The sequence below is a fragment of the Erpetoichthys calabaricus genome, chromosome 18 (assembly GCF_900747795.2).
Source record: "Erpetoichthys calabaricus chromosome 18, fErpCal1.3, whole genome shotgun sequence".
NCBI classification, from domain to species: domain Eukaryota; kingdom Metazoa; phylum Chordata; class Cladistia; order Polypteriformes; family Polypteridae; genus Erpetoichthys; species Erpetoichthys calabaricus.
The window spans coordinates 5,824,491-5,849,352 of NC_041411.2; the positions used below are offsets into that span (position 1 = coordinate 5,824,491).

General features: G+C 42.3%; 1 protein-coding gene across 2 annotated transcripts in view; it reads left to right on the forward strand.

The window, feature by feature from the left end:
* brap (BRCA1 associated protein) overlaps positions 1–24,862 on the forward strand; it is a 37,201-nt gene that overhangs the window by 9,791 nt on the left and 2,548 nt on the right. For both annotated transcript variants that reach the window (XM_028825283.2, XM_028825284.2), the window contains exons 4-11: positions 2,831–3,020; positions 6,737–6,850; positions 7,037–7,185; positions 7,323–7,398; positions 10,455–10,593; positions 13,162–13,271; positions 16,487–16,576; positions 18,673–18,776. In XM_028825283.2, coding sequence (XP_028681116.1) covers positions 2,831–3,020; positions 6,737–6,850; positions 7,037–7,185; positions 7,323–7,398; positions 10,455–10,593; positions 13,162–13,271; positions 16,487–16,576; positions 18,673–18,776 — 972 coding nt within the window. The remainder of the gene's footprint in view (positions 1–2,830; positions 3,021–6,736; positions 6,851–7,036; positions 7,186–7,322; positions 7,399–10,454; positions 10,594–13,161; positions 13,272–16,486; positions 16,577–18,672; positions 18,777–24,862) is intronic.

Below are 24,862 nucleotides of genomic sequence, written 5' to 3' on the forward strand. Positions count from 1 at the left end.
TCTGTATTTTTAGCTTCACCTGTGGGCACAATGTGGCTTCTGAAATTCTAAAGGAATGAAAGGCGTTTCAAAGTGGGGCCTCAGTTAACTGTAGGTGGCCCGACTCCATTGGTGACAGCGGCCACCCAGGCCACTCCTGCTTCTCTCAGAATGGGACGTTGTGTGACTAAAGGCTACGTGAGCAATCTTGGTGTTTGGAACAAAGATCTTCATATGAGCCCAGTCGTTTGGATTGATTTTATGTTGAAAGCTACTTTTGTGTTTGTTCAGTTTATTGGTTTTGATTGATTTGTATGATGCAGCACCTTCAGATAGTCTTTAGGCCCCTTCACTTGTAACCAGTAGGGAGCGCCACCGAGCCCCAAACCCCAGACCCAATAATACCAAACACAATCATGGGTTCAAATAATGGATTTTTTAAATCCACCAAGCACTTTGTACAATGAAACAGCCAAAGACCAAACAAACAAACTGTGTCCTCTCCTTCCGCCTCCAGTTGAGTGTCACCTGTCACCTCCCGACTCTGACTTCTTCAGTTAAGACCCGGCATGACTTGTAAGGAGCATTTCCAGGTTGTTAGAGAACCAGATGTAACAGAAGCCCGGACCACAGACAGACACCACGACTTTGTCACATAACACACCTTTATTTTTAGTTCTGCACAGCACACACAGTGCACCAATCACCACAGTACTCCGTCCCTTCTTCCTCTTTCCTAGCTGGCTTCATTCCTCTCCCAGCAAGCTCAGTCTTCCTTTCTCCCGGCTGTGGCTTGCTGAGTTGTGGCAGCTGTCTCCTTTTTATAGAGGACCCGGAAGTGCTCCAGCAGCTCCATGATCACTTTCCGGCTGCACTTCCGGGTGAGACGGCAGCCTTGCACAGGAGAGCTCAGCCGTTCTCCACACGTCCCCTGGCTGTGTCCATGAGCCACAGCAGGGTTGAGCTTCACTGCTCCGTGGCAGTGTAGCAAACCAGAAAGGCTGTCCTGTGTCATCCCGGCTTCCCATTACACAGGGTAGTCTCTCCCCCGGCAGCGCTCCAGCGTAAAGGACTGCACTTCCGGACTCCAATTCCCATGAGCCCCTGCGTGTGCCTCCAGCAGACCACTGACACCTAACGTATGGGGGAATGGAACTGCTCCTGTCCTCCGGCATCTGCCTGTCCATCCCCTGGCACCTTCTATTTTGCCCCCGATGTCACGCCGTCGTCCAACCGGGATGCCAGTCTGTCCTCATTGGCAGTCATAATGTTTTACACATTTTTGTCATGTGCTAAAATCATTTCAGTTCCTTTTTTCCCCTTATCAGACAACACTCAGTTTCCCAGAATGTCGACACAGGATCTTAGGAGGTTTTTTTTTCAGATTTATTAGAAATAGAACCCTGAACTATCCCATTGACACGTGTATTCGGGCCCTTTCCTCGGTACTTACTGAGCCCTTTTGGCAGCCACTCCAACCTGGACTCTTCGTACACCTGGATTTGTGGATTTCCTGCCATTATTCTCTACGCTATGTCAGGCTGGATGGAGGTCATCAGCATGCAGCTGTTTTTGGGTATCTCTAGAGATGTTCAAATGGGTTCTGGTCCTGGGTCATTCAAAGAGACATTCACACAGTTGACTCTGTGCCACTCCTGTGTTGTCTCTGCTTTGTCCCGTTGGAAGGTGGAACCTCTGCCCAGTCTGAGGTTCGGAGCACTCTGAGCTGGTTTTCATTAACGATATCCTCTGTGCTTTGCTCCATTCAACCCCGTCGAGCCTCCCTGACTCTGATCCGGCCACCACCATGCTCCATGTCTGAACAGCATTGCCCAGGTGACAGCTTTGCCTGGTTTTCACTTAGAATTCTGGCCACATACTTCCATCTTGGTTTATCCAGACCAGAGAATCTGGTTTCTTCTAGTCTCGAGACTTTTTGCAAACTCCAAGTGGGATTTCGTGTGTTGTCTGGCCACTGTGCAATAAAGCCCAAGTTAGTGGAGCGTTGTGTGCGTGTGTCTCTCTTTCACTCCCGCGTGCGTGTGTTTGTCTGTGTCTCTCTCTTGTGCTCTCTCTCTAACGATGCACAGGGAATGCACAGGGAGAGACTGAACACGTGTGGAAATCATTGGTGCGCACAAACTAAAAGGGAAACTGGCTTGTTCCTGTACCGAGTGTGTGGTCGTGCACAGAGGCAAAATTTTGGCGAACTTTTTGGTCATAACCTGATTTGTACGTGTTCAGAGATGTTCGTGAACTGAGGTTCCACTGTATTAGTCTCGTAATGTGTAAAATTATAACATAGTTTGACATTTAATAGGCTTTTTCTTAACACCTCCCATTATCCGACATTTTCGCTTATCCGACGTTCTGCCGGCCTGTTTATGTCAGATAAGCCAGACTCTACTGTATTTTAGTGCTAATGACTAACAACAGAGATGCAGTCTGTACAGTTAATCAGTAGCTCTAGGCAGGGTGTGCTAAACTGAAGTCGTGAGTCTTCAGCTGGGATTTAAAAGCTGAGACTGAAGGGGTACCTCTTACAGTAGCAGCCAGACCATTCCAAAGCTTCAGGGCCCTGTAACTAAAAGTGTGACTCCCACACTATTATTTTATTATTCCTTGGAATCATAAGCACACCGGCATCTTGAGATCTTAATGTGTGCTCTGGTTTGTAAGTAACGATAAGTTCAGATAAGTAAACAGGACCTTGGCTTCTAACACTCATATTCTATAGCTAATGTAAGCCTTATTAACTACTGAAAGCCATGTGTGTTCTTCAAGGATAAATTTTGCTGATTAATTTGCACCTGTCAAGTGTTGGTTGACTGGACTGCCTTTACTCCCACAGCAAAATGACTTCGCTGACCGAAGATGTGCGCCGAAGTGCTATGCTGTGCATCCTCACTGTGCCTGCCACCATGACGAGCCACGACCTCATGAAGTTTGTGGCCCCCTTCAATGACGTCATGGAACACATGAAGATCATCCGGGACTCGACTCCTAACCAGTACATGGTTCTTGTCAAGTTTAGCTCTCAGGTAAGAGCCCCAGGGAGGAAGAAGTGACATTTTGATGATGTTTAACTGGATGAATGACACGGTTATTGCACTTAACATTCTGAACTTGAAGTGATGTCTGGCTTACTCTTGAGGTTTTTTTTGGTTTTTTTTACACACATGAACGGTGATGATTAAGATATATAATTATAAAATTTGTTTGTGAGACACACTTGTCTGTTAACTGCCAGGCATGTTGTTATGTTTTATAAAGCACTTAACGTCAATATATTGAACATATGCCTTTTCATAAGAGCTAATCAGCAGCTCTAGTCATGGTATGCTAAACTGAAATCGTGAGTCTTTAGGCGAGATTTAAAACCTTAGACCGAAGGGGCACCGCTTACAGTAAGAAGAAAAAATGCAGTGGGGTTGGCTAACCATAAATAATTCAGCTAAAGTTTTTACTCTGAAAAAAAGTTTCCATCATGGAATGACTGGAATACAGTTGGATTATATTAACCAGGCTTTTTTGAGCCAAACCTGTTGTTTTCGTATGAGCCGCTTTTTATTATTGGGATCGTACCTACAAACGGAAGCTCTATTAACTTGTGGATTTGCGTGCGAATATTTAGCGGCAGTGTCTATATGAACTTGTGGATTTGCCTGCAAGTATTTAGCGACAGCGTGTCTATTAACTTGTGGATTTTTCTGCGAGTATTTGGCGGCAGCGTCACAAAGTTGTTTCCATCTAGCTGCATCAGAAAATCTACCACGACGTCTGACATGCCTCCTTTTTACTGTTTTCTCACAGCTTGGATTGCTTCTGTCATAATCGGTTTGAGTTTCATGGTTTGTTTCAATTACGTTATTATTTGCAGGACTTGTTGTGTTGAACTGACATTTGGCATCTGTCAAGCGTTGTAAGCATACAACCGGTTTCATTGATAACTTCGCATCCAGCTTTTGAGAGTTGAAACATTCATAAACATCAAAGTGTCCACTACTCAAATCGTCACCTGTGAATCGAAGATGTTTAAGAGGCATTGGCGGTTCTCCAAACGTGTAAAATAGGCAGGCAGCCAACTACGTGGGAGGCGTGGGGATAGGGGACGCAATATAGGCAGGCATGCCAAGTACGTGGGAGGCCGGGGGACGCATAACGCAACCCCGCCTCACACGGCGACCAAGCTGCAGGCTATAGACGTATATATGTACGTAAGTAGGATTCAGTTATGACCGTTACACGTAGAATTTCGAAATGAAAGCTGCTTAACTTTTTAACTTTTGTAAGTAAGCTGTAAGGAATGAGCCTGGCAAATTTCAGCCTTCTACCTACACGGGAAGTTGGAGAATTAGTGATGAGTGAGTCAGTGAGTGAGGGCTTTGCCTTTTATTAGTATAGATCATTCCATCTCTTTTCACTGTCTCTCACCTCTTCCTACCACATGACCGTCTGCTAACAGGGTACACATTGCTCAGTTGTGTAGTATTGCTTTGCACCCTCCCCCACCATAATCTATTGTGTATGGCACTGTCGAACAACCGGTGCGAATTTTCTAGGGGCGCCGCAAATACTTTTGTAAAATATTTAAAATTGCTAGTGTTTTTGAACTTTTGGTTGATTAAAAAGATAATGTTTAAAAAAAAATATTTTATGTTGGAAAAACAGATAACGGTTAATCAGATTGTTGAATAAACGAATGTATTTATTTTGAATGCAAGTTAAAATTTTCGCTGTTCACCATTCATCATAATATCAACACCAGCGGTGTTAAAAACACATCTCGTGAGACTTAAATAGTCTCGTTGTTAGAAGATCTCACTCACTGTACGGATCGAAGAAGGTGGAGCAAATATAGAACGAGAAAATACGAACGCTAAATTTCGGCTGTTGTTGACGAGAGAGTATCGCTGTAGCTGCAGCTCTCACCACTTAATCGTCTGGGTATTACAATGGAAAAATTAACTCTCTGTGAGCAAGGTTTTTCAACACTTACGGAAATGAAGTCTAAGAAACGCAAGAGACTTCAAATGATCGACAAGGAAATGCGCGTCTGTCTTTCGAAAATTGATCCTCACATCAATCTCATATGTGCTGAAAAACAATCTCAACGTTCACATTAATTAAATTTAAGATTTATCCTTTGATTCCTTTATTAAGAAAATGTTTTTCAAACTTGTAAAATTAACTGTTTTTATTGGTGATTGTCCATAGATTGTGTCGTCACGACTTTATTTATGGGCAGTCCCTCAGGTGCGCCGCAAAACAAAATTTTTGGACTTATTTCGCCGCAACTCGAAAAAGGTTGCCTTTCACTGGTGTATGGGGAGGAGTGAAAGCTTTAGATTTGTTAAAAATTTCAACATCTGTTTTTTGATGGGCCGCGACGTTTTAGGGTCCCCAGATACCGAAAATATTGATATCTCCATGATGGATGTCTGTGTGTCACAGTTTCTTCAGGATGGTCTAGAGCTAAAACGGCTGGACGGTAAAATCCCAAACTCGAAACTTCATCCTGTTATGAGGTGATGATGCGCTGATTTGTTCTTTAAGCCAAATCGTGCAAGAAAAAGGGGTACTCTAGAGCAGGGGTCCCCAACCCCCGGTCCGCGGCCCGAGAGAACTGCCGGCAACGGAGACTCACTCAGACTTTTCAGAACGCTTGGCGGGCGGGGCTTTGCAGCGGTGCAGAGAGAGGAGAGAGACCGAGGTGAGAGAGTATTACAACAAAGTATTTTTATGGTCCCGACAGTTTCCCCATATGACACGAGTCTATAGAAATCTCGTTACAACGAAGTACATTCAGCAGATGCTTTCATTACAACAAAGTGACCTTGAAATGCTTGAACGAATAATCCACAGAGCAGTTAGTTCTGTGGTCGCAGCTCAGTTGTGCACATCGATCCCCAAACAGAAACGTTGTAAAAAAAAAAAAAAAAAAAATCTCTTTCTTTGAACTTTCCTCGTACTGTTGTGTTTTTTGCTGTTTGTGTTTTCTGTGGTTTTCAGTGATACCTTTTGCTTATTGCTTGTCAACATTTGAAAAACATCCATTGGAATTTAAGTCATTGTCACCCTCCTATAGAAACGGCAGACACGAAAAAAAGATAGCAGTGTTAATGTTTGTGATGTGCAATCTGTTGGAATGACAAATGTAAAGCCTATGTAAAGCCTACTGCTTAATAACATAATAATAATAGAAATGTTATGTAAATTGTGTATAAAACTGCCCCCCCCCGCCAACCCTGTCTGGAAAAATTTGCATCTAATAAAGTGGTCCTTGCTGTTAAAAAGGTTGGGGACCACTGCTCTAGAGGAACCCTCAAATACCGTATTTCTTCAGTTAATTATGAATTCTTTTCATCAGTTGCTATCGTAATGACCCATTTTATGATCAGAAAGATCAGCATCGGTAAAAAAAATATTGAAATCTTACAGAAGAGTTGGTTCCTAGGGAGCAAGGCCTACTAATGCTCGCGTCTGAATTTTTAAACTTTAACAAGTGTCGTGTGTGTGTGATGATGCAGCAGACTTTTGTACGATGTCTTCAATAGAATTCTGGGTGAGGCATTAGCAACACTGACACATAGCACGGGATGCTCCTGCTAGACTCATGCTGTGATGTACACACAAAATAAGTTCCTTGTCACTTGGGTGCATACCACTGTTATATCGGAAAAACACCATTTCCACGTCTTTTTTTGCCCCTTACCCAAATTTAATTTTTTTCTTTTTTGTTTAATTTTTACCAAAGGCTGATGCTGATAGCTTCTATGCCACTTGCAATGGCCGACAGTTCAATTCCATCGAAGAGGCGGTGTGCCAGCTGGTCTATGTGGAGAGGGCAGAGGTCATCAAATCTGAGGAGGTAAGCAGGGATTGTGGGTAAATGTTCTTTCTTTTTGCAGAGACGGGCAACCCAAGACACTGGCTGTGCATGGTCAGTATAGCAGCCAAAGCGCTGGGATTGTTAATAAACTGCTACGTTCATACCTTTCATGACATTTTGTTTTATTTTTTGCATTTGCTTTCTTTTTTATTTTGTGAATGCCAGGGTGCAAGTCTACCAGTGATGGATCTGACTGAGCTTCCGAAATGCACCGTGTGCCTGGAGAGGATGGACGAATCGGTGAATGGCGTATTAACCACCCTCTGCAATCATAGTTTCCATAGTCAATGTCTTCAGCGCTGGGAAGATGCCACGTAAGTGTTCAGAACTGAGGGCTTGTATCTCGGATACAACGTGGATATGAGTGAAGGGGTTGTTATTTATTTATAGCAAAGACTTTATTCCCAACTGAGTTTTCTTTTTCTAAGACCTTTTGTTTGTGTTGCTTTAGGTGCCCTGTATGTAGATACTGTCAGACGCCGGAGCCAGTGGAAGAAAATAAATGTTTTGAATGTGGTGTACAAGAGGTAATGTCCATGGATTTAGTTATCTGAAGCAGCTTACAGAACACATGGCTAAAAATGACAACATTTCAGACACTAAACATTAGGATGTGTGTTATTCCATAGATAGACAGAACTTTATTTGTCCCCAGGGGGATAGTTGGCCATTTACTGAAGGTTTTTAAATACAACATTAAAACAATCTGGAAGAGAACAGGCCATTCAGCCCTTGCCAGTCTAATCCACTTATTACTACCAAAAAAACGTCAAGTTCATTTTTGAAGGTCCCTAAAGTCTTACCGTCTACCGCATTACTTGGTCGCTTATTCCAAGTGTCAATCGTTCTTTGTGTAAAGAAAAAAATTCCCCTTAACAAGTTTCCAACTGTGTCCCCGTGTTTTTGATGAACTCATTTTAAAATAACAGTCTTGATCCACTGGACTAATTCCCTTCATAATTTTAAACACTTCAATCAAGTCACCTCTTAATCTTCTTTTGCTTAAACTGTAAAGGCTCCGCTCTTTTAGTATGTAGCCCTGAATCAGCCTAGTTGCTGTTGTCTGGACTTATTTCCAGTGCTGTTATGTCCTTTTTGTAGCCTGGAGACCAAAACTGCACACAGTACTCCAGATAAGTACTCACCAGTGTGTTATAAAGGTTGAGCAGAGCCTCCTGTGACTGGTACTCCACACCTCAAGGTGCTATATAACCTGGCATTCTGTTAGCCTTCTTAATGGCTTCTGAACACTGTTGGGAAGTCGATAGCTTAGAGTCCACTATGACTCCTAAATCCTTCTCATAAGGTAGAATCTCGATTTTCCGACCGCCCATTGTGTATTCAAACCTCACGTTTGTACTTCCTATGTGTAATTCTTTACATTTACTGACATTAAATTTTATCTGCCACAAATCTGCCCAAGCCTGTCCCAGTAAGGTGCTATCCAGGGGTATTGCTGTTGTTGTAAAAGAGCCCCATGGCTAGTATATGTTGTGGATGCACTCTTTTTCAAATTTTGAAGTATCAACTGGACGATCCCCTTTAAACTGCAACACAAAAAACAAAAATGTTACAAAGAAGAGTATTGATCACAATGAACATTTCCAAAGTAAGCTTGAGAGGATCCTGCTCTCTGTCTCTCTCTGTCAACTTGCTAGTGCTGATTTGAGTCTGGCTGTCGTCTGTATGGCTCCAAGTTCAGTTGGCGTTGTTTCAGCCGTACTTCCTGTATTATGTGATGTGTGCCTTGGAGAAGTCCACAGACAACTTTTATTCTTAATATACAGTTGGCAATTGGCTAATTGGATTATAATGTGGACACGTCACACTTGGCTAAGATGGAATGCATTGTGAATATGGAGTGTCAGCACAGAGCTTGCACAGAGCCAAATGCCAGAGCCTATCGTTTCGTGGACAAAATGCCAATGTAGTCCACGAGATGCAATATAAAGTTAAACAACAAGAGTTTATAACGTGCTTTGCTGCTCTTGCTTTCATAAGCTGCATTCCAACACCCCAAAATAAATATATATACATTGACAAGTTGGCATTAAAAACTTGCTGCAAAATGCCAAGTAATTTCCTCACATACTTTTGATCCACTGCTGGAGCAGAAAAAGCAGAAAGGTTAGTATTCAGCATAAAAACTGAAAGTGGGACCTGATAGGTGACCTTTTATTTAAGGGCACCTTTATTTATTGGGTGATGCTGCCAACTGTTTACAGACAAATTCATTATTGGTAATAAGAATTTCCAGTTCACCTCTGTCAGGGCATTGTGGCACAGTGATGCCTAGAGGTTTATTAACCTATTGAAATCGGACAGTGTCCAACAACTTAACCTGCCAGTGTCTACACAAAGCATATATATAATGTATATTATTTATATATATATATATATATATATATATATATATATATATATATCTCTATATATATATATATATACAGTAATCCCTCCTTCGTCGCGGGGGTTGCGTTCCAGAGCCACCCGCGAAATAAGAAAATCCGCGAAGTAGAAACCATATGTTTATATGGTTATTTTTATATTGTCATGCTTGGGTCACAGATTTGCGCAGAAACACAGGAGGTTGTAGAGAGACAGGAACGTTATTCAAACACTGCAAACAAACATTTGTCTCTTTTTCAAAAGTATAAACTGTGCTCCATGACAAGACAGAGATGACAGTTCCGTCTCACAATTAAAAGAATGCAAACATATTTTCCTCTTCAAAGGAGTGCGCGTCAGGAGCAGAGTCTGTCAGAAAGACAGAGGAAAGCAAACAAATCAATAGGGCTGTTTGACTTTTACGTATGCGAAGCACCGCGGCACAAAGCTGTTGAAGGCGGCAGCTCACACCCCCTCCGTCAGGAGCAGGGAGAGAGAGAGAGACAGTTTGTTTTTCAATCAAAAATCAATACGTGCCCTTCGAGCTTTTAAGTATGCGAAGCACCGTGCAGCATGTCCTTTCAGGAAGCAGCTGCACAAAAGATAGCAACGTGAAGATAATCTTTCAGCATTTTTAGACGAGCATCCTTATCGTCTAGGTGTTAAAACAGCCCCCCTGCTCAATCCCCCTACGTCAGGATCAGAGAAAGTCAGTGCAAGACAGACAGAAAAGTAAGTTGGGTAGCTTCTCAGCCATCTGCCAATAGCGTCCCTTGTATGAAATCAACTGGGCAAACCAACTGCGGAAGCATGTACCAGAAATTAAAAGATCCATTGTCCGCAGAAATCCGCGAACCAGCAAAAAATCTGCGATATATATTTAAATATGTTTACATATAAAATCCGCGATGGAGTGAAGCCGCGAAAGGCGAAGTGCGATATAGCGAGGGATTACTGTATATATCTATATACATATATATATATATATATATATATATATATATATATATATATATATATCTAGATATAATATAGAGAGAGAGTGAGAGATATGTTTATATATTTTTTTTTAATTTTGTTGCACTTATCACTTTATGTGAAACACCCAAAAGGCTCTTTTTTTGTAATAACACATAAGTTTATTTTAATAACAGAAGATAATGATAACTAAATAAAAAGTACATTGTTTTCTCAGAACCTATGGATCTGCTTGATCTGCGGACACATTGGGTGTGGCCGATATGTCAGCCGTCATGCCTACAAGCACTTTGAGGAGACCCAGCACACCTATGCCATGCAGCTGACCAACCACCGAGTCTGGGACTATGCTGGAGGTAAGTGGGGTGTCATGATCTCCATTTGTTTTAATACTAGTTTAGTGTGTCTGGAATTTTTCCTACTTATCTGTTTTTTTTTTAATTAATTTGACTTTATTCCGTTGTGGGTTTGAAGATGTCATCAAATGTCGTGTTCGGCTGGTCACTCTGGAGGCCCCTCTGCAGAATGTTGTGGTGAGCACATGTGACAAACACCAGCTAGCTTGAACGAGTTGCTGGGCACGTGACATTAGGCTACTGGCTTCATGGGAGAGTGCCGCTGACTGTCCCCAACTAGCTAAGGTTATGTAAATGAAGGCTATGACTGAAAATTGCCAGAAAAGTCACATGATGCAACCTGGCGTTACGTCTTGTCTTTGGTCAGGGTGCCACAGAGTTGGGGTAGTCTTGGGTTTAAATCATGCACCTGGTTATTTTCCATGTGAAAAGTACACATCCTTCCTATGTCAGTTTGTTTTTTTTTAATATTAGGAATTTATTTGTTTTTGTTGTTTTTTGGTTTTGACTTATTTGCATCTGTTGTTTCATTGGCATTTTCTTTACTTATGGACACCTTCATTTTTGTTTTTTAGTTTTTTTAAATGGGTTACCAGGGTAACAACTTGCCTATGTGTGGCCCATGATGTCAGAGGCAACAGTGAAAAAGGTCATTATTTAGTTCACGTCTCTGTCCGAGATTATGGATGTCACCCTTGTTTGCAGTTACAAATTCTTACTTTATTTGTAATTTGGTAAAGACTTTTGGCTTTCCTTTTTGACTTAGATTTTAGTTTCTTGTTTTATAGTTTTGGTGCAACAGGATCAAAGGTCATTATTTAGTTCACATCCCTCTACAAGATTACGGATATCACGTTTGTTCTGTGTTTCCAAATTCTAATTTTGTTTGTAGTTTGGTAGCGACTCTCGGCTCTCCTTTTGATTTTTGTTTCTCGTCTTATGGTTTTGGTGAAACAGGATTAAAGGTTATTATTAAGTTCATGCCCCTGTCCGAGATTACGGATATCATGTTTGTTCTTTGTGTTTCCAAATTCTAATATTGTTTGTACTTTGGTAGCGACTCAGGGCTCTCCTTTTGATTTTTGTTTCTCGTCTTATGGTTTTGGTGAAACAGCATTAAAGGTTATTATTAAGTTCGTGCCCCTGTCCAAGATTACGGATATCACGTTTGTTCTTTGTGTTTCCAAATTCTAATTTTGTTTGTACTTTGGTAGCGACTCTCGGCTCTCCTTTTGATTTTTGTTTCTCGTCTTATGGTTTTGGTGAAACAGGATTAAAGGTTATTATTAAGTTTGTGCCCCTGTCCAAGATTACGGATATCACGTTTGTTCTTTGTGTTTCCAAATTCTAATTTTGTTTGTACTTTGGTAGCGACTCTCGGCTCTCCTTTTGATTTTTGTTTCTCGTCTTATGGTTTTGGTGAAACAGGATTAAAGGTTATTATTAAGTTCGTGCCCCTGTCCAAGATTACGGATATCACGTTTATCCTTTGTGTTTCCAAATTCTAATTTTGTTTGTACTTTGGTAGCGACTCTCGGCTCTCCTTTTGATTTTTGTCTCTTGTCTTATGATTTTGGTGAAACAGGATTAAAGGTTATTATTAAGTTTATGCCCCTGTCCAAAATTACGGATATCACGTTTGTTCTTTGTGTTTCCAAATTCTAATTTTGTTTGTACTTTGGTAGCGACTCTCGGCTCTCCTTTTGATTTTTGTTTCTCGTCTTATGGTTTTGGTGAAACAGGATTAAAGGTTATTATTAAGTTTGTGCCCCTGTCCGAGATTACGGATATCACACTTCATTGTTGTGGTTGTAAATTCTAATTTTGTTTGTATTTTGGTAGCGACTCTGGGCTTTCCTTTTTGTCTTTGCTTTTTGTTTCTCGTCATATAGTTTTGGTGCAGTAGCATAAAAGGTCCTTTTTTAGTTCATGTCTGAAAGATAATGTTAAGTTGTACTTAAGTTGTACTAATTACTCTCCCCACCCCCCAGGCTGTGCTACGCGCCTGCCACTTAACGTTTCTGACGCTTGCGGATGTGGATTTCACTTTCACCAAACAACAGATCTTTTAATTCTCATGGATATGCCTCTTCATTGGGAAGAAACACTACTTTTCCCTGATGGCAACACAAATTAGATGATCTACAAGTCTCCAAACAATATATTTGATCTCTTTTCACTGTTCCGTTATTTCACAAAGTAATAATTTCCGTTTGTTATCGCTAATGCAATCTTTACTACCATTTTTTTTGAGACTTTCGAATTTTTGTACGTTCATTATCTCTAACCTGCTCTGCATGTGTATCTCCCCAACGTTTTTGAATTCTTTAGGTTGTTCTTGTTTGTCATCTACTCTTTCTCTTTTATTTCCGGTCCCAGGCGTAGTTAAATCTCTTGGCACAAAGTCTAGTCTCGCAGGACGTGAAAGTGTCTCTCTGAGAAAATCACGTCTCATCTCTGGATAAAAAGTCTCGTCTCGTCCCAGGATTTTTTTTTATTATAATAGAGAGAAAGGAAAAAGAGAAAATCAATTAGGTAATGTTTTTTTTTTTGTTTGTTTTTTCTTAGATAACTATGTCCATCGTTTGGTTGCCAGCAAAACTGATGGAAAAATTGTGCAGTATGAATGTGAGGGAGACACTTGCCAGGATGAGAAAATAGACGCCCTGCAACTGGAGGTACTGTACAGTCTGCAGTGCATTTACACAAATCGGTGCAAAAGCACCCAGCTAGTGTACTTGGGTAAATTGTAAATCTCCAGAAATCTCAGCAAAAGGCTCAGTTCGAGTGAAAATTCCATTGGTGCCATCCATTGGGTGAGACGTAAAAACCAAGGTCCTGATTTGCTGTGGTCATAAAAGACCCCCGGACATCTTTTCAAAAGTGTAGGGTGTTCACTGATGCGCTGACTAAACTGACCAGCATTGCTTTGTCCATTTTAGCCCCCCAATCATCCCGTCTCTAATTGGCTATCTCTCCCACCACCTAATAGCTAATATGTGATGAGCTTACTGGCACAAAATTGGCTGCTGTCCCATCATCCAAATAGAGACTGCAAATTAGTGGTGGTCAAAGTGGTTCTCCTTTATGTAAAGTCGTTTACACTATGTAAATTTAATTAATTAATTATGAATTCAAATTTTAGGAAAATAAGAGCAATAGTAACACCTGAAGCTGCTACACACATATAGTTTGTCATGTCTATAGAGAATCGTAAGTGTTGTGAGTGAGAGCAGTGTTTCCCAACCTCTTTGGTGACGCAACCCACTTTTTCCCAATATAAGTGTCATGGGGGGAATAGAGCGTGATCCGCCAGCAGCAACCTGTATCCCAAAAATGAGGTCATGACCCAGTGGTTGAGAAACACTGAAATAAAGAGTTCCCGAGCACACAACGTCTGGAAAGTAATCAAAATACCCACTTAGAGGGGGAAATAAAAATCAAACCCCAGCCAGTAATGAAATGGGCCACATAGAATCTTCATAAATAAATATGCTGTGCGGCACAAATAACCTCTGGAAAGTCTCCTTCAAAAGGCAATCTTAATCCGAAACCCAAGAGACGAAGACAAAAAATAGCGCAGAGGTTCAAAGTATCCATTTAATCTCAAAAAGCACAATAACAGAAGAGCAGTGCTTCCCAATCCATTTTCTGTGGTGGCATCCTTTTTGTAACCCAAAACATGCCAAGGCACATCACTATTTTATTAACCACAAACACATTATATCTCATACACATGCTCAACTGGTGTAACTACCAGAGATGCCAGTTAAAAAGCAACTCTGAGATGAGCGTTCTCAGATAGTGAGCACTTGGGTGGCATCTCCCAGCTGCTTTGAGCCTTTGCTGGCCCCTCTCTCCCACAGAAACAACTCGTTTGCCCTTTATCCACCAGCCCATTGAGGCCTGTTGGTGACCACACACCCAGGCAGATGGACTCCAGCAGCCAGGAGACACATCCAGAGCACTCCAACATAGCGATCGCGGAACTGCTTTTACGCCATCTTCTCCAGGGAGTCAAGTCAAGAGTATTTATTGTCATTTCATCCATATACAGTAGTACAGCATACAGTGAAACGAAACAACGTTCCTCCAGGACCATGGTGCAACATAAAACACAGGACAATAAAGAATCCACGGCACATAACATAAGGACACATAATATAAAACAAGGTGCATGTGAGTGAAATGTGCAAACATGTGCTACACTGCAGAACAGAACACATATATCAGATATCAGACCGGTATATGAGTGTTAAGGAGTCTGACTGCTTGGGGGAAGAAACTGTGACACATTCTGGTGGTGAGGGCCCGAATGCTTCTGTACCTTTTTCCCAATGGTAGGAGTGTAAACAGTGAATGTGAGGGGTGTGTTGGATCATTCACCATGCTGGTGGCTTTGTGGATGCATTGTGTGGTGTAAATACCCATGATGGAGGGAAGAGAGACACCGATGATCTTCTCAGCCGTCTTCACTATCTGTTGTAGAGCTTTGCGATCCCTGACCATGCAATTTCCAAACCAGACAGTGATGTAGTTGCTCAGGATGCTCTCAATGGTTCCTCTGTAGAATGTTGTTAGAATAGCTGGTGGAAGATAGGGTTTCCTCAGCCTACCTGTACGCAGGAAGTAGAGCCGCTGCTGGGCTTTCTTGGCTAATGAGCTGGTGTTGTAGGACCAGGTGAGGTTCTCTGCCAGGTGGACACCCAGGAATTTGGTGCTGTTGACGACCTCCACGGTTGAGCCGTCAGTGTTCAGTGGCAGATGGTCACTCTTAGTCTTCCTAAAGTCAACAATCATCTCCTTTGTTTTGTCTACATTCAGAGACAGGTTATTGGCTTTACACCAGTCCGTTAACGGCTGCACCTCCTCTCTGTATGCTGACTCATTGTTGTTGCAGATGAGACCCACCACAGTCGTGTCATCGGCAAATTTTATGATGTGATTAGAGTTGTGCGTTGCTGCACAGTCAGGAGTCAGTAGTGTGAACAGTAATGGACTGAGCACACAGCCTTGAGGGGCTCCAGTGCTCAGTGTGGTGGTTCTGGAGATGTTGTTTCCAATCCTGACTAACTGAGGTCTCTAAGTCAGGAATTCCAGAATCCAGTTACAGAGAGAGGTGTTCAGTCCCAGCAGGTTCAGCTTTTCCATCAGCTGCTGATACTGTACCCCTCAAGTTTGGACCCAGGTACGCTACACTGTTAGTTCCATGGCACACCTGGGTAGCTGTCATGGTGCACCACTTTACTGGACGAACTCACCACCACCACAAGTGCATTCAGAATGAACTGCAAGGGGGCTGTGGGTTATCCTCCCGTCTATATAAGGCAGAGGGCAGTCTCTTGATGGTGATGGTTCTCCTTAGAGGGGACTACCCACAAAACAAATGGCACATAGTAAAAGATATTTAAATGTGAAGAAACTAAACAACCATCAATGTTAACATAAACAGTGAACAAACTACACATACAAGAGCCATGAGGAGAACCCCAGGTAAAATAGAACAATGAGCAATTGTTAAGGGGTAAATGTATGAAAGTATGGTGATATTTTTTCAAAAATACGTTTAAATTGCAGTCCCCATTAACCGCTGTTCAAACTCTAGTCCATGTACGTAGGGATTGTTACTTGTTGCAGCCCACCGTCCAGCTAGGCCCCACCACACATCTATCCACCGCTGTTTTTTTAGATAGTCTTATTTATGCTCTCCTTTTCTCTTAATTTCTCCACCTCACTGTTAAAAGACATTTTTTGCAGAAACAATTCATTTTCTTAACTCTGGTATGGAAGCGATGGATTGTTTCCTCGTGATTTAAGTGAAGTTTATATTATAAGGCTGAAAATAACCTTACAGTGAGAGAAAATTAATTGTAATGTCTGGGTCTCTTTCTAGTATTCATACCTACTGACCAGTCAGCTGGAGTCACAGCGTGTCTACTGGGAAAATAAAATTGTTCATTTGGAAAAAGATACGGCAGAAGAAGTAAGTATTGTGGAAATTTATTCAACTGTTGACCTCATCCGTCTACATGTTACCATTATCTATAATGAACGACACCCCAACAGACATGAGATGAGCAATACAGACATTAGTATGCAGAAAAGTGAACTGCTTTTGTCTCTCCCTGCAATCACACGTGTGGGTCACACTTTGAGGACGTCATGGCAATGTGGGAGAAATAAGCGGGCTGACCGGTTAAATCGGGTATACAGTGGAACTTCGGGTCACGATTGTAATTCGTTCCAAAACTCTGGTCGTAACCCGATTTGGTCGTGACCTGAAGTAATTTCCCCCATAGGATTGTATGTAAATACAATTAATACGTTCCAGACCGTACGAACTGTATGTAAAAAAATTTTTTTTAAAGATTTTTAAGCACAAATATAGTTAACTATACCATAGAATGCACAGTGTAATAGTAAACTAAATGTAAAAATATTGAATAACACTGAGAAAACCTTGAACAACAGAGAAAACTAACATTGCAAGAGTTCGCGCTATAGCTCTACCAACCGCTCGAGTTTTAAGCACAGGGTAAAAAATGAACATTTGAAAAATCTGTAATTTAGTAAACAACCAAGAAAAGTAACATTGCAACAGTGCACGCTGCGAACCGATCACTGTAAACAGAAGTGAAGTGGAGGTAAAAATCCAATAGAAAAAAGTCTTCATTAAATACAACGAGGTTAAAGCAATGCTCGAATCAGTCTCTTTAAAAACAAGCCCTGTGCATTCTTTAACTGCCTTCTCGGCCTTATGCCAGCCCTCTCTCAATCGTGTGTGTGTGTGTGTATCTCTCTCTGTCTCTCTCTCGTGCGCGCGCGTGTGTGTGTCTCTCTTGCGCGCGCGTGTCTCTCTCTTGCACGTGTGTGTGTTTCTCTCGTGCCGCGTCACTCTCTCTCTCTCTCTCATGCGTGTGTGTGTGTGTGTGTGTATCTCTCTCTGTCTCTCTCTCGTGCGCGCGCGCGTGTCTCTCTCTTGCACGTGTGTGTGTTTCTCTCGTGCCGCGTCACTCTCTCTCTCTCTCTCATGCGTGTGTGTGTGTGTGTGTGTGTATCTCTCTCTGTCTCTCTCTCGTGCGCGCGCGTGTGTCTCTCTCTTGCACGCGTGTGTGTTTCTCTCGTGCCGCGTTTCTCTCTCTCTCTCTGCGCGCGCACATGTGTGTGTGTCTGTCTGTCTTTCTCCCGCTCTCTCTCTCGCTCGGGCTCTCTCTCTCTGTCTCGCTTGCTGCACAGGGGTTGCACAGGGAGAGACTGAACACATGCGGAAATCATCGGCACGCACAAACTGAAAGGGAAACTGGCTTGTTCGTATACCGAGTGTGTGGTCGTGAACAGATGCAAAAGTTTGCCGAACTTTTTTGGTCGCAACCCAGTTTGTACGTGTACAGAGACGTTCTTGAACCGAGGTTCCACTGTATTTGTATTGTCCTCATAAAGATTACTTGAATTGGTTCACTTACGCTTTCATCTGTTTATTGGTATAATGCACTGTCGGGCAACCGGTGCGCCTCGGAATTTTCTAGGGGCGCCGCAAAAACTTTTGTAAAATATTTAAAATTGCTAGTGTTTTTGAACGTTTGGTTGATTAAAAATATAAAGTTTAAAAAAAATATTCTATGTTGGAAAAACAGATAACGGTTAATCAGATTGTTGAATAAACTAATGTATTTATCTTGAATGCAAGTTAAAATTTTCGCTGTTCACCATTCATCATAATATCAACACCAGCGGTGTCAAAAACACATCTCGTGAGACTTAAAAAGTCTTGTTGTTAGAAGATCTCGCTCACTGTACTGATAGAAGAAGGCGGAGCAAATATAGAACAAGAAAATACGAATGCTACTGTTTTTATTGGCGATTGTCCATAGATTGTGTCGTCACGACTTTATTTATGGGCAGTCCCTCAGGTGCGCCGCAACTCGAAAAAGGTTTCCTTTTACTGGTATAATGCTTTTAAACTGAAGTTCATTTAATTTTGCATTCATGGAGGGTACATTTTAATTCTTTGATACTGTGTCATCTATCGGAGCTCATTAGATGCCAACTTTTATTTACTATTGTCTTTATGTTTTTAAGATAAATAACATGAAGACCAAATTTAAGGAGACTATTGAGAAATGTGACAGCCTGGAACAGAAGCTGAACGAATTAGTTAAAGAGAAGCAGTCTCTGGAGAAGAAGTAAGTGTTGTGATAGAACCAGGGGCGTCAGCCAGCCTCAAACCCCAAAACACGATGTTTTGTCTTGGTAGAGTCATATATTGATCTACTTTCCCCGTTTGTATTATTAATTTGTAGCCTTTGCAGAATGTCTCAGATCTCTCAGACTTACCACTGTTTATAAGGTACTGTACCATATAACTTCTCCCCACCTTCCCTTCTACAAGTACAACCTCAGGCAATTAGATGTAGTAAAAGACAAGCAGGAGTTAAGTTACACTTTAAATATGTATTATTGATAATATTCATAAATAATAACAATAAGCAAAGTATATTTGAATATTGGCAACCATACAACCTGATAAATGCTGATGTGTAGTTTCAGGCGACACACAGACTTGTAACTTACTTAAAGTGTCTCTAGTTAAGTCCTCATTTGTGGTCAGCTTTCTTCAGAACAGGCCGCATGCCTGTCTCAATATGGCCGCCGAGCTGTGCTCTTCGTTGTGTTGTCCTTTTCAGATCATGATGTGTGATGGTCTTTCATCAGTTTGGTGAGAGAGAAAGTGTGAGGTAAAGCAAGCAAATTTATAGACTCTCTGTCCAACCCCTAGAACCAATAGGGCATCATGGTACTTAAAGGCTCCTGATACAAGCCAATTCCAAACAGCCATACTTCAGACCAATGGGGATAGAACACCTTCACACCTGCCACCCTCCACACCATATGTTAAGGTAAAGCTTGGCAGTTAGGCAGCCTGGCTTTCCTGTGGGGGTTGACTGAGAGACTCCAGCAGAGAAATATTAGCCAAACTTGTTTGAGGCACTTCCTCCAACCCTGTCGTAAAATTACCAAGAGACTCAGACCTAAAAGGGGGAGTAAACATGAATGCTTCTCACTAATGTAACACCAATATTACATTTGCTTTGCCTAAGTTACAAATAAAGACATACAAAATATTTATCAACTTGTATGCAAAATTTCACATCACAACACACGAACACACAGAGAGTTCCAGGTTCAAATAAAGGATGGCTTATTCACCAAATCCTTCCACAAAGTCACACAAACACACGTAGTTTCTTCCCACAATACCTCTCCTCACAATATCTCTCACCTTCACTGCCTTCCTCCAGTTGAGTGTTGTTCTACGTCCTCCCAGCTCCGACTCGCCTGGACAAGGCAGTGTGGTCCCATTTATTAAGGACCCAGGAGTACTTCTGGTGCCTGATGGAAGTACTTCCAGGTCATATGGAAGTCACACTTATTAGGGAGCTCATCTCCCTGCAGCGCCCCCTTTTGGCACTTGGTCCCGTGCAGAGCTGTGTTGCTGGACTATATCTCCCAGGATTTCCTGCTGGTTCCCAAATGGGCACCAATATGGAGGGCTGCTGCCATCTTGCATTCTGGGGTAATAACACATTCACTGCAGCATCTTCTGGTGAGCTGTCCGTCCATCCACTCCAGCCATCACTTCCGGGCCTGGCTCCTTCCTTTCTCCTGGTCGGGATGCCCATCCTGTCCAGGTTAGGGACCATCCCCTTCTCTGGTAGGGATGCCCGTCCAACCCTTGTGGCATTTATATCGTCCAGTCGTGGATGGGTCCTGGTTGACTCCATGTCCTTCAGCAGCTGTTGAACCCAGAACCATCAGTTAGTCATGACAGAGGATGAGCTGGGCAAATGAGGGCACAAACAGTCAAGAGGTGGTGTAAAGAAAAACAAACAAAGTGGAAGCAGCACAGTATTCCAGTTAATAAATAAATCGATTGTGACCAGTAGGGGGGATAGCAACACCCCAAACCACTGCGTCAAAAGCACTGTAGTCAAACATTAGAACAACCTGGGTTCAAAAGAAATGTTGGACCACCAACTGGATCCTTTCATTCATTCATTTTCCACTGCTTATCCAAAGCCGGACCACAGGGGCAATGGTAGTAACAGTGAGGCCCTAATGTCCCTTGTCCCTAAACATACTTGCCAACTCATACTTTGGGATCCCAAGGTGTTTCCAGGCCACCTGGCCTGGCCACCCTCAGGAGAAAGCTCATTTTGGCTGCTTGTGCCAGTTGTCTCATTCTTTAGGTCATTACCCACTGTGGACCAACCAGATCGTCCCGTTTTTACTCTTTTAGCAGAAGTAACCAAAAATAAACAGCAACTTGAACATAAGCTGTAGCCTTCTCTTTAATTCAACTGTGCCGCTTGAGCGAGTGGGTCTTGCCTATTGGTGAAGCCCCATCGTTCGGTGTGGCTTGACTCAAAAGCGAGATGCCTCCTTCTGAGGGTGCCTGGCTCTGTAGGATTTGGCCTGGAAGGGGAGGAGTCAGTTGCCCTCGTTGGGTGTCATCTTGGAGCTGTGGAGTTAAGGAAGAAACAGGTAACTAAGTTAGTGGCATCACCCCCACCCCTCGTTTCGGAGTGGCATTACATACCTAAGCCTAACCCTCTAATGCGCATGGGTGACGACACATAGAACCGGGATAAGGGGAGCAACCCGGTTAAAGCAGAGACCTCCGTTTACATGCACAAGTACATTTAACACTAGAATTACCAGAGTCTATGAAAAAACTCGTAGATCCGTCCCACCTTAAATCGCTTTTTAAAACCGTTCGCACCTCTCCGCCAGCGTCTTTTGCCATCTAAATGTGCTGATAAAGACAAGCTACAAGCAGCCGGCTATTCCATCTCCCCACCGACTTAGACCGTGCATGAACTTCGCCCAGCTCATGCCTTGATTGATTATCTGGGAGTGAAGTGCTGGAGTGTTAGAGTGGATATAATAGATCGTTATTTGGAAGACACGCATTTCATGTGTGTTCCGTTTCTACAGTAATCTGTGTAAACACATTTTTAAAACAGAAACGTTTTTCATATTCTAGTAGTAAATGACAAAATGTAGGCATAAACTATATAATGTATGAAGCCTGAAGTCCAAATATCAAAGAAACACTTTCACAAAAGGTACAAATATAACAGAACAAGCGCGCTTTTATTCAAAAATATAACCGCAGAAAAAAATCCCGCCTTAGCATGGCACATTGACACATTTACTACAACCGCTTCTGTGGCGTAATTGTATCAGCAGCTGACTGGTAGTCAAAAGGTCACGAGTTCGATCCCGCATGAGTCCGTCTTGAGAACTGCTCTTATTCTTACTATTTTAGAATAAAAACATACATTTGATTTCAGTCTGTAACAGCCGGTGTAATTTATGATACTTGGAAAGGTTAGCTTTTTTTTTTTTTTTATTCACTTTTCTTTATCTCAGTCGCTTTCAGGATCCCCCAACACACTCCTATTTTCACTAAAAGACACGCTATAGCTCTACGTGCACATGTCGTGGCATTACACGTGTATTTTTTGAGCATGTCCATGTCGCTCAAACACAGGAACATATGTTGGTGTACAAGTATAACAAAACAAGTGCACTTTTATTCAAGAGTATAACCGAAGTAAAAAGAAAGCAAGTTACAGTAGGCAGTTGATACGACAGCTTGCGTGGTGCAATGCTAAGAACTGCTGATTTCCGATCCGTGCTATATAAAATCATCACATTCAAATATTAACAGTTCCCACACACCCCAGGCCCAATGTCAGACCTGCAGTTCCCGAGACGCACATACTGACTGCAAGATAGTCCACGATCCATGCCACTAGGTATGAATCTACTCCCATCTCTGTCAGCTTGTCCCTGAGGAGCAGAGGTTGGATGGTGTTGAAGGCACTAGAGAAGTCCAGAAACATAATTCTTACAGCACCACTGCCTCTGTCCAAGTGGGAGAGGGATCGGTGTAGCATGTAGATGATGGCATCCTCCGCTCCCACCTTCTTCTGGTATGCGAACTGCATAGGGTCGAAGGCGTGACGTACCTGTGGCCTCAGGTGGTGAAGCAGCAGCCGCTCCATGGTCTTCATCACATGTGACGTCAGAGCGACAGGCCGGAAGTCATTCAGCTCACTAGGATGTGATACCTTTGGGACTGGGGTGATGCAAGATGTCTTCCAAAGCCTCGGGACTCTCCCCTGTTCCAGGCTCAGATTGAAGATGCGCTGTAGAGGACTCCCCAGCTGTGTGTTTGGAATTCTATGTAAATACGGTTATTCCCAAGTCAGACACAGGGTGATGTTTGACAATATGCTTTACTGTGTGAAGTCTGAATAACTAAAACAGACCAATTAGTAAATGTGGTAAAGCTATATGTTAACCTCCATGGCATGAATCATGTTCAGAATTCTATGTAAATATGGTTATTCCCGAGTCAGGCTCAGGGTAATGTGTGACGATCCGCTTTACTGTCTTAAGCCTGAATAACTAAAACAGACCAATAAGTAAATGTGGTAACGCTGTATGTCATCCTTCATGGTGTGAACCCCAAGCGTGATTCGTATTTCAGGATTCTATTTCAATATGGTTATTCCCAAGTCGGATTCGGGGTGATGTGTTTGTTTTTGAATTTTGTTGTTGTTAGGTTGGTACTTGTAGTACGTGGTTGGGCCTCTAGGGCGATCTAGTTACACTCATCACAAGTCAGTCTGCCAAGTGCCATCAGTCTGGAAGGTTGTGCTTGTGTTCAGTGAATTTTTTTGTAAAAGTAGGTTGCGCAACAGTGTGAGAAGGAAACGCCCTGATTTGTGAGAGTCGGGCGATTGGTTCTTTCATCATGACAACGCTCCATCTCACACTGCTCTCAGCATTTGCCAATTTTTGGCAAGAAACGGTATGACAACCCTGAACCACCCACCCTACTCACCGGATTTAGCTCCGTGGTATTTCTTTTTGTTCCCTCGGATGAAAAAAGACTTGAAAGGAAGGCGTTTTGCTGACGTCGAAGAGGTAAAACAAGAAACGACCAGAGCATTAATGGGCATTACTTCAGACGAATTTAAAAAATGTTTCGAACAATGGAACAAACGGTTAGATAAGTGTATTTCCGCCAATGGAGAGTACTTTGAAGGAGACTAATTGTAGTTTGTACAGAAAATTAAATTAAACACGTTTTAAAAATATTTCCGGTTATTTTTGGGTCCCCCCTCATATATATATATATACACAAGATATACAGTGGAACCTCTAGATACGAGTTTAATTCGTTCCAGAACTGAGCTTGTATAGCGAATTTCTCATATCTAGAACAAACTTCCCCATTGAAAATAATGGAAATCCAGTTAATCCGTTCTACACCCCAAATATATTAACATAAAAATCAATTTTCCTAACAAATAACACTGATAAATTATATATACTGTAGTCTACCTTTAATAAATAACACTGGTAAATAATATAACTGATTATTAAAAGAATCAAAACAGGTGTCCAAAGTGCAGTAGAGCATTCAATAAATCTTTAAATAAATAATCCTTAAAACAGTTGTGAAGTGGAGGTTTAAAATACACAAGAATAACAATCCTTTAACACGTCAAAAGGATGCAGTCTTTAAAAAACAGATGACAATCCCCGGTGCTTCTTCTCTGTTAGCGTCTCACCTGCGGGCTCTGAAATAGGCGAGACACTCTTAATGCAGCTGACCTTCTCTACACCGCCGTGCTTCAGCTGTTTGGCTCGCCTGTTCAGCTCACTGTTCAGCTACACGCGAGCCTGCACTCACTCGCCCGCCTGCCTGCCTGCCCTCCCTCCCTCTCTCTCTCTCTCTCTCTCTCTCTCTCTCTCTTCTTTTACTTTTTCTCCCCCTTAACCGGCTCGCGCTTCTCTATATATGCGGGGAGGACATGGCAGCTGCAGCCCATCAGCCACAGGAACAATCATGGATGTTGCCAGTTTCCCACCTGTGCACTTAAGTGAGAAACGCAGACACCGCAGATCGCGGCTCGCAACTGCTACCACGCCCCCTCGCTAAGCCGCGAGCTATACCCACAGCCTGGCTCGTGGCTCGTTACGCGAGCCAATGCTCGTATTTAGATCTGAATTTTTCGCTTATACTTTCCTCGTGTTTTGAATTTCTCGTATACAGAGGTGATCGTATCTCGAGGTTCCACTGTATATAGATAGATAGGAAGGAAAGGCACTATATGCTAGGCAGACAGGGAAGCTGCTATATAATAATAAATTACTGTTATTACTATATAGATAGACAGGGAGTTCAGGC